Genomic DNA, 10,026 nt, shown 5'->3' on the forward strand with positions numbered 1-10,026 from the left:
GCATAAATTTGAATAATAGTGGTATTAACTGGGCTTCCCTGTAGGCGCATGGATGTTATCCTATCACTTCTGGCATTGTACCTCATGACTGATCTGGATACGTTCTTTTTGACGATGAATTTTGCCCATAGTATCCTTCAATATTTCAAGTTAAGGCTTTAGCATTTATATGCTGGAGAACAAGTCAGTCTCTTCTGACATCCATTTTGGTCTTTTTCTTCTTTCTTGTCTTCTTAATGACCTTTTGCTTTCTTCCTGTATCATGATGCTCTCATGTCATCCCACAACTCTTCTAGTCTTTGGTCATTAGTGTCTAAATCTATTCTTGAGATGATCTATAAATTCAGGTGGGATATATTCAAGGTCATCTTTTGGCTCTTGTGGATTTGTTTTAATTTTCTTCAGCTTCAGCCTGAACTTGCATATGAATAATTGGTCTGTTCTCCAGTCAGCCTGTGGCCTTGTTTTGGCTGATGATATGGAGCTTTTCCACCGTGTCTTTCCACAGATGTAGTCAATTTGATTTCTGTGTATTCTATCTGGTGAGGCCCACATGTATAGTCGTCTTTTATGGTGTTTTAAAAAGGTATTTGCAATGAAGAAGTCATTGGTCTTGCAAAATTCTATCATGCTATTTCCAGCATTGTTTCTATCACCAAGGCCATATTTTCCAACTAGTGATCCTTCCTCTTTGTTTCCAACCTTTGTGTTCCAATCACCAATAGTTACCAATATATCTTGATGGCATGTTTGATCAATTTCAGACTGAAGAAGTTGGTAGAATTCTTCAAGTTTATCAGCAGTGGCTTTAGTGGTTGGTGGGTAAAATTGAATAAGGGCAGTATTAAGTTGTCTTCCTTGTAGGCATATGGATACTAGCCTCTCACAGACAACATTGTACTTCAAGACGATGTTGACATGTTTGTTTGTTTTTTGATGATGAATGTAATGTCATTGCGCTTCAATCTGTCATTTTTGACACAGTAAATCATTTGATTATCAGATTCAAAATGGCCACTACCAGTCCCTCTCAGCTCACTAATGCCTAGCATATCGATGTCTGCACATTTCATCTCATTTTTGAAAACTTCCAATTTCCCTAGATGAATACTTCTTACATTTCATGTTCTGATTATTAATGGATGTTTAGAACTCATTTTGAGTTGTTCCCCATTAGCAAATGAAGGTCCTGAAAGCTTTACTCCATTCGCATCATCACCACGGTCAACTCTACTTTGAGGAGGCAGCTCTTTGCGAGTCGTAATTTAAGTGCCTTCCAAACTAAAGGGCTCATTTTCTGGCACAAGGTCTGACAACATTCCGGTGCTGACTGTGTCCCACTGCTAGTTCTAAGGTTTTCAGTGACTAAATATTCAGAAGTAATCTCTCCTTCTCCCTAGTCTATCACAGTCTGGAAACTCATCTGAAACCTGTCTTCCATCGGTGCCTCTTATGGTATTTCAACTATCAGTGCTATAGCCTCCAACATCACAGCAACACACAAACCATCATGGTACCACATACTGACAGACGAACGAACGGTGGGAAAAGATGGAGCCAGCCTAAATGTCCATCAACAGAAAATGGTTAAACAAACTTTGGTATATACAGAATGGCATACTACACAATGCTGAAGAATAATGATGAGTCTGCAAAACACCTCATAGTATGGATGAACATGGAGGACGTTATGCTGAGTGAATAAGTCCATCAGAAAGGTACAAATATTGTATAAGACCACTGGTGGCAAAAAGTTAAGGTTTTCTTGCTAAAATAAATATTCTGTAAGGATTGTCAGGAGTGGAAAGGAAGAGGAAATTGTTAACATGGGGAAGGCGATGTATGAAAAGAGGAAGGTTGGCACAGGAAAGCTGAAGGCCAGAGTTAAAATGAATAGAGGTTAATACTCTTAACTGATGGTAAATGAGGGATTGCAATCACTGCAATGAAACAAAGTTTATGATTTGTTGAATGTAAAACAGATGATCTGTGCTGCAAACCTTCACTCAATTCACAATAAAACAAGAAAAATCAAGTAGAATCAAGAAGGAAGAACATGAGTGGAGTGTGAGATCCTACCTAAAAATGCAGCCGCAGCAATAATGGTGGCAGAGGCGATGGCCTGGAGACACAGAGCAGCTGCAGGCTCTGGGCCCATGGGCTGAGTCAGGCCGTGAGCCTGTGGGCAGGAGGCTAGTTTGCAGAACAGGCTTTCGGACATTTAAATGAATATGTATTTTTTTGTTTTGTATGTGTGCATCAAACATGTTTGCTGTGTTCATTTGTGAAATATCAGATGTAAAAGGGAAGCCACAGGGAGGAAGCAGGGTAACTGTTGTAGGAAGGGATTGTAATCATAGAGATGAAACAAAACATATAATTTGTTGAATGTAAAGCTGATGATTTTAGCTGTTAACCTTCATTCAAATCACAATAAAAAGTTTTAAAAAATAAAATCCAAGTAGAAAACAAAATGAAATTCCGTCTACTTTTTGCCACATGGTTCTGAGCTTCCTACTTAACAAAGCAAAGATAGAACAAAGATTACCAAACATCTGGCTTATATGCAGATCGTGATGCAGGTCTGGGTAGGCCCTGAGGTTCTCCCAGGAGATGGGGGCACTGACTTTGAATCTGACTTCATGTACCTAACAGTGAGCCTGTGATGAGAACTCTCCACAGAGCCCAGGGTAGTCATTCACGTGTCCCTGTGGAATGGCCCTGGTTTGATCTGGGTGTGCCCCAAAGACTCTGTCTGCCCCTCAGCTCAGGACACTTTCAGTGGCATGTGGCTTCAGTTGTCAGACGGGGCAGTCAGCAGGGAGAAGAGCAGGCCCAGACAGCTGGTACAAGCTGGCTTTGGACATGCCACCCTTGGGGAGAGGGCGACTGACAGCACATACTCTGGGAGGGACAGCAAGTGAATGGTAGACCCGATCGGTACCCCTTTTATCCCGAGACCACATGGAGTGGGATGCTGGAATCCTAAGGCCCTCCCCATGTTTGGGCTGCGTGGGGGCTGAAAGGAGCATGGAGACAGAACAGTTGAGGAGGGTGAGACCTTGCCCCCCAAGAGTTAAAGGCCATGGCTGGGGGGAGGAGGATACTGGGTGTGGCACAAGCCAGGTGGTGAGGGACACCTCGAGTAGGTACTAGGAACCCCGGAGTCCTCAGAGGGGCATGGTACCTGTTGCTCCTCCAGGAGGGGTGCAGGGGCCAGAGGACGGGGCAGTGGAGGATGGCCAACCAGAGGCATCAGGAGATAAAGAACAGGGTGCCTACAGGGAGTGGCAGGAGGTTGGGGCAGGCGGGGACAGGGGCCTCTCCTGGATGTCCCCTCCGACTGCAGAGAGTGGACCGAGTAGAAGAGGGGCTGGGAAGGGGCTCCAATATAAACAGCCCTCACCTCACTCTCACCTTCCTGCTTTTAGAACTGTGCCCACCTGGCCCCTTTAAAGGGACAGATGTCAGGGAGAGAAAGCAGATGAGTCAAAGGCTGGAGGCTGTACCTGAGTCCTCACTCGCTCAGGGAGCGTGACCCAGTTCCGAGCTATTCTCAGCATGGTGGGAACAATGCTCCAGCCGGTGACAGTGTCGAGGCTGCCTGACTTTGAAACGTCCTCAGCCAGCCTTTCAGCGGTGAGGGACCAGTTCAAGGACACCACCTGGGAAGGGGGCTCCCAAGCCTGTTCTGAGCCTGCAGCTGGGGATCTCAAAGAAGGGGCTGCTCCTTTAGAGACTCAATCTCTGCACCTGTAAAATGGGCCCAAGTGCAAGGAGCAGTGGCTGAGGGGAAGTAGCTCCTACCTTGGCCGGACCCCACACTTATGCCCCCTGGCCTTTCACAGTGCAGCTGAAACCCCTCGCTTCTCTTTCCCATTGACTTGGGCTTGGTCACATGGCATGCTGTGGCACATGAGGTGTCAGAGCAGTGCCTGGACATAGGCTTGCCACCGTCGCAGACACATGAGGACCTTCAAGATGACAGCCTTGGAAATGCCCTGAGGAATGAGTGGAGCCCAGTATAGTGGTTTAGAGGCTGTGCCGGTCCAATGAGCGGCGTGTGTCTAGCCAGGGCCCAAGCAGTGTCCTTGTTTACCTACACGGTTACCAACACAGCTAAGCACAGAGAGACCGTGGCCAGGGTTTTCCAGGAATAGTCCCAATGAGGTCCCACAGGGTCTCTCTCAGATGGACCCAGTAGCAGCCCCAGACTTCTGTCCTTGGAATTTGGAAGAGAAGGGATGGTTCCCTGGAGGCATTGTGGGCAGCTCCGGTTTTGATGGTGATGTTTCCTGAGCTCTAATGCTCACTTCCCAGGGACAGGCACCATGTCTGTCCCTACTCCACTCCCCAACATGGTCTGCGGTTCCAGTGTCCAGGAGGTTCCACTGCCCTCCAGCCAATATGAGAGGCTGGAGGCTGGCAGAGGACAGGCACTGACCTTTGTGTCCATCTCTACCCAGGACAGCCAATGCCTTCCAACCAGGGTGCAGGACCTCCAGGCTGGCTAACAAACCTTCCAGAATGCCACCCCCACCCCTGCTAACCCCTACTCAGCAGCCGGGGAGGTGTACATCTGGGCTAGTGACTGCCCCGGAACCCCCATCTCATCTCCAAAAGGGCAGGGGGAGGGCTGGCTGTGGCTGTATTCCTACCCTGGGGTCTGTTTCACTAACGTTTTAGGTGCTGAGCCCCCCAGCACCCAGACCTGAGGGGAGAGATGTGAACACAGGAGTCCAGTGGCTAGGGGAGCTGCACTGCAGGGGGCTGAGGGTCCCAGGCATCATGAAGTCATCCCTGTCCTGACCTCATGAGACAGATGACCCCCTAGTCACACTGGCTGGGATATGTCCTGCCAAACTGGCCTCTGTTTGTTTTATTACTATGATTCATACAAAGACTCCCCCACCCCCATGGGCACCCTGCCTGCACAGGGCTTCTTGCTAAGGTTGGAAGGCTGGTGTCAGGTCAGCTTTCCAGGGCAGGGCAGCAGGACAGCCTGCGAGGACCTTGTGGGGCTTTCCAAGGAAAATCATGGTTTCCGGGTGAGTCTTTGCCCTGTGCTGCTGACTCAGGTGGCTGGCTTGCCCCCCATTTGCAGAATTGACACCCAGCTCCACCCCTCCCTGAAGGAGGGGGTGACAGTCCCAACCCCACTGGAGCCCAGGGTGGGCACTGTCAGGTCTGGGAGAGCTGGGTTGAGAAAGGCACATTTGAGCAGGACCGTGTAGAGTGAGCAGGAGTTTGCTGCAGGTTGAGAGCCAAAGGAGGGTGGTGGGGAGGGCAGGGCAAGGCCACACTGGGTCTGGCAGTGGCAGGTGACTATCTCCTGACCCCAGGGCAGTGGACCCTCTCAGTGCTGAGCCGAGGGGTCTGCCTCCTGGTACCTCTAGTGGCTTACACAAAGCAGGCTGCATTTAGAGGTCATTCCCAGGTGCGGGGAGGTATTTATCCTGTCTCCGGGCCTTCTCCAAAAGGCCCATGCTTCCTAGGTCACCTGGCATTGACCCAGCTCTCTCCTCTGCCCAGGGCAAGGCTTGGGGTTAGAAGTCAGGGTAGGCTGTGGAAGTGGGGGAGACATCATCCCCTCTCCTGGAAGAACACTTGACATAGAACTTAACTGGTTAAAGGTCAAGGCGACTCCAGTCCAAAGTGGCCAGGAATGGGTTAGAGGCCAAGCTAGGGACCAGGGAAAGGGGACTGACAGTCCTGGTCTTTCCACACCCACCCATGCTCTGCACCCCACTGGGACCTTCTTAGACTCTGGAGGATGGGCCTCCAGTCCAGGCTGCAGACAGTAAATATGCCACCAAGCAGTAGAAGGCGGGTCCAGGGATTTCTCACGTGTGTCCACACACGTCCACCTCCCAACCCGCCGTCACCAAGGACAAAGACTCTTTCTCCAGCTGGGTGACTACACACTCACCCCTTTGTCCAGGGTCCCTGGGAGGCAAAGTGGGGGGCCAAGTGGGCAAAGTAGGCGAGGACCAGCGTGAGGGGCAGCTGAGTTTATTGCTCATCAGGCTGGCAGGGGTGGCAACACATGAGGGCTGAGGCTCCGCCTGGCCCCTCTACTCTGATGCCCCACCCAGCATTGAGGCCCAACAGGGTCTTGAAGGAGATTTCAGAGTGCCTCCCATAGGTCTTCTCCTTCTCTATGGGGTTCTTCCACACACAGTTCTTCAGGAAGGTGTCTGTCACCGGAGGCGGCTGGTCGTAGGGCCAGAGGCTGGGCCCCTCCCTGCAGGCCTGCAGCCGTGGAGGATTCCAAGGAAGCTCCCCAGAGGCCAGGCTCCCGCCCACAGGCTGGGCAGACAGAGGCTGGATCCCCACACGCAGCCCCGCAGGAGGCCCTGGTCCCGCCCGCTCACCCTTTCTAAACACAGGCCAGGCCAGGCAGACACCACTGGCCTTATAAGGCAGAATCTAGTACCAAGATCCTCCAGGTTCCTAGACCCCAATGTGAAGGTCCTTCCGGCCCCCTGTCCCCTAGCCCCACGGTTCTCCTGATGGTGGCCAGCTAGCCAGGCGTCTTGGTGGCGAAGGTCAGGTAGCCAGTGTGGCCCACGGTCTCCTTCAGGGGTGTGCCGCTACGAAAGGGGCTGGCCTCAGCAGGGCCAGCGCCCAGGTCAGGCAAGGCCAGGCTGACCGTGCGCACGTTGTATACCTGCGGCAGAACCTCCACTGTGCTTAGCTCCCCGAAGCCGCGTGCCGCCAGTGCCTGGCATGTGCGCTGCACCTGCTCGATGCACGGTGAGAAGGAGCAGAAGCGGCCACCTGTGGGGAGGTGGAGTGGAGTCAGGGCAAAGGCACCCACACCAACCCCCAGCCTCCCCCCCCTCAACTCCATGCCCTTGGGCCACAGATGGCTGAAGGTCCCCTCACGTAGCCTCAATGGGAAGGGCCACGGGTCACTGCCCAGCTGGCTGCTCTGTGGACATTACCCCGAATCCCCCAGGGCAGGGAATGCTACAGAGGGGTGGGGGTGGATCCCACAAGAGCAGCTTCAAAAACACTTGCGGTAACAGGGCTGGAGGGGGCGGGGCAGACGGGGGCTGTTACAGGAAATTAGAGGTTGTCGGTTGTCACTGGCTCCTGGGAGCTAGCAGGCACCCACTCAGATGGGCTTTGGAAGGTGACAAGCGGGGGCAGCACAGACAGCCCCTTCCTGCCACTTCCTCCAGGCTGTCACTCAGCCTGGCTCCAGTGACCCTGGGTCCAATCCTAACGGGGTCCCTGCTCTCTAGGAGGTTCCCGGAGAAAGAGAAATGCCCAAATGCTCACGCTGCTTGGCACACGGAGTCCCCCTACCCCCTCTCCACCTGCCAGGGAAGCACCCAGAGAAGAGGCTTGGAGGGTGGGGGTGGGGCGCACGGATGGGGGACTCTCCTGTCAGTGTGGAGGTCGGGTGACAGAGATCAGAGGTCGGGAGACAGGTGGGGCAGAGAAGTGGGAAAGGCAGGGCCCTCTTGTCCTCTCCCCACCCCTCTAGACACCAGGGACACCACGTCCTGGGTGAGTCTGGGCTGAGATAGAACAGGGGACCACTGAACACTGACCTATCTCCAAGCTGGGCCTGGTCCTCACCCTGGGTCCCAGCCCCCCATCCAGTCTCCCCCATGCTCAGCCCCTCTAGGGGCACCTGGGTGTTGGGCCAGCTTCTTTTCCAGAAAAGGAAAAAACCCTGGGCTTGCTGCTGCCTGCCTGGCTCAGGGCCACAGCCCGCCCGACGGCAGCCTCCACCCACACATGGCATCTTTCCCCTAAAAGGCGCAGGATTCGGCCAGCCCTGTAGCTTCTGGGGGAGGGGAAGAGACTGCTTATTCCAACTCTGGGAAGAGAAGGCTAGTCTGAGACCCCTGATCTCCGTACACTCTGGATGTGATCCTGCCTCATTCACCTGCCATGTCCCCCCCCCCCCGACCTGAGCTCACCCATCCCAGGCTTGGGGGCAGCCTCCTCTCTCTGACACCTCACTCACTCCCTACCAGGTGGCATTCCCAGGAGCCCCAGCAGGACAACCACCACTCAGACCACTGTGCACCTTCGACCTTGAGGGCGTCCCAGGCATGGTCCACGGCCTCCCAGGGTGACGGGATGTCCAGGAAGACGGCGTCAGCCACATGGCTCACACCGAAGCCACTGCGGCACACGTCCTGATTGCGCACGGTCACCCAGCGGCTGACTCGGTGCTGCTCGAACTCCTCCCTCGCCTTTTCTGCTCGCTGCTGGTGGAACTCCACCGTGTGCAGGTGGCCCGTGGGTGCAATGGTGCGGATGATGGCGTGGGATACGGACCCGCTGCCGGTGCCTGTGGGCAGCTAGGCATCAGAGGGCAGCACCCCAGCCTCAGGGCCTTTTAAGTCTCCCCAAGAGTGAACAACTTCCTTTCCAACTCCTGTGTCCCTCCTCAGTCAGAGGTCCCCCTAGACCACCTTGCAGGAGAGCCCCTTCAGGCCACCCGCTCTCTCTCTCTCTCTCTCTCACACACACACACACACACACACACACGGCCAGTCTCACATGAGGCTTCAGTGGTGCCCGTTGTTGCAGTGCGGTGTGCAGGCAGCACAGGACAGTGACGCTGCTCTCCACACCTCTCCACCCCATGTGGCACAACTCGCCCTGCCCTCTACTCAAGGTGTGTTTATTTCAATGTGATCCCTTGGGCCACAGCACCCACCCTGCCCTCCACTAGGGGAAACTGAGGCCAGAGGGGGCTGGGCCAGACTTCGTATGCTGCTGCCCTCAAGAAATCAGCAGCAGCATTTGAAGACCTTGGGGTGGCCCTAGTGGGGCAAACCATAAATCAGGGCCCTATTCGGTCTCCTCAGGGGTCTCCAACTCTAGCTATATGTGCAAGTGGGAGCCTCGGGTCAACAGCGATGGTCAAAAGTGAGTAACAGGAAAAGCTGTTGCCATGGACGGGTACGGGACAGGCCCCAACTGCAATGTGTCACCCCTCGGAGCAGCCTCGGGGTTCTGCTGGTTACTACTAGGAAGTGCTAGACCACGTGCTCCTGGCCTCCACAAAGACAGAGCTAAAGAGTTGGAGTGTGTGTGTGTGTGTGTCAGCACCTTGGTCAGCACCTGTAGCAACTCAAAGCAAGACCTGCCTCCCAGCTACCAGACTAGGCCCCTCCCATCAGTCACCTTTCAACTGAGTGTCAGCCCCGCCCACTAATGGGCTTCCTGGGGATCCTGCTCACACAGAGATGGCCATGCTGGGTCCCTCCCCACCTCCCAGTCTGGAAACAAGAGTCACCTTCTTCTAGGCTAGCACATAGTCAGTAAGCAGGTGGGCCTGCCCCGGGCAGCTCGGGGAATCAGAGTGCACGCTGGCTCTGACCACCAATTCAGTGTCACGTTCTCGGTGGCGGGCACTCAACACTTACCTGACTCACAGACCACGCAGCCGGGCCGCAGCTCCAGCATAGTGGTTAGCAGTGCAATGTCGGTGGAATAGAGGATCTGTGTACGGTGAGGCAGGTTCAGGGTCCAGAGCTCAGGCGTGGGGTGCAGCACGTACACCCAGCCGCCTCGGCCGCAGGTCACCTTGGAGCCAAAGGGGCGGCCGATGAGGTCGGCAGAGTGCCGCAGCACGCCGTGCCGGGTCTGTGTCTGAGCCCCTCGCTGCACACACACAGCCACCATGGCGCCATGGCCGAGAGACAGGATGGCTGTGTCGCCCTCTTTGATCAGCTCCTCGTACTCCACGAAGCTCATGGTGTCAGGGCCTGGGAAGGGGCGTGTGCGCGCATGAGATGGCGAGGGGGTGGGGGAGCTCAGTCCCGGGCACTGCCCAACACGCGGCCACCTTCAGTCACCAGGGCGGCGCCCGGGCCTGGCAGCTGAAGCCCTCCATGGTATGAGATCGAGGCCATCAGCCCCAAACCATAGAGGCAAGACGGCCGGCAGGCGGCAGAGGAGGACTCCAAAATTCCCACAACCCTCCAGAAGCCGGGCTTCAAGTCCCGAGGGTGAGACTCGGGTGGTCTTTGGGGGTGCAGCAAGTTATCAGTG

At 54.5% G+C, this 10,026-nt stretch overlaps 1 protein-coding gene across 1 annotated transcript; it reads right to left on the bottom strand.

Moving 5' to 3' along the window:
- Positions 1–5,276: 5,276 nt before the first annotated feature.
- Positions 5,277–9,744, bottom strand: TRMT61A (tRNA methyltransferase 61 homolog A (S. cerevisiae)). The gene is made up of 4 exons (XM_006839503.1): positions 9,399–9,744; positions 8,048–8,314; positions 6,521–6,780; positions 5,277–5,308 (listed from the first exon to the last, which is right to left on the bottom strand). The coding sequence occupies exons 1-3, from the start codon at positions 9,727–9,729 to the stop codon at positions 6,524–6,526; spliced, it is 855 nt and encodes a 284-aa protein (XP_006839566.1). The 5' UTR covers positions 9,730–9,744; the 3' UTR covers positions 5,277–5,308; positions 6,521–6,523.
- Between the last annotated feature and the right edge of the window lie 282 nt (positions 9,745–10,026).

Source organism: Chrysochloris asiatica, unplaced genomic scaffold (assembly GCF_000296735.1).
Source record: "Chrysochloris asiatica unplaced genomic scaffold, ChrAsi1.0 scaffold00025, whole genome shotgun sequence".
NCBI lineage: Eukaryota > Metazoa > Chordata > Mammalia > Afrosoricida > Chrysochloridae > Chrysochloris > Chrysochloris asiatica.

What these genes read in the sequence shown, in the direction of transcription:
- TRMT61A (XM_006839503.1), bottom strand. Translation starts at nt 9,729, where the DNA reads ATGAGCTTCGTGGAGTACGAGGAGCTGATCAAAGAGGGCGACACAGCC. An exon ending in CTGCGTGGTCTGTGAGTCAG is followed by an intron (nt 8,315 to 9,398) that starts GTAAGTGTTGAG and finishes AGCTGCCCACAG; the next exon opens with GCACCGGCAGCGGGTCCGTA. An exon ending in GGACGCCCTCAAGGTCGAAG is followed by an intron (nt 6,781 to 8,047) that starts GTGCACAGTGGT and finishes ACCTCCCCACAG; the next exon opens with GTGGCCGCTTCTGCTCCTTC.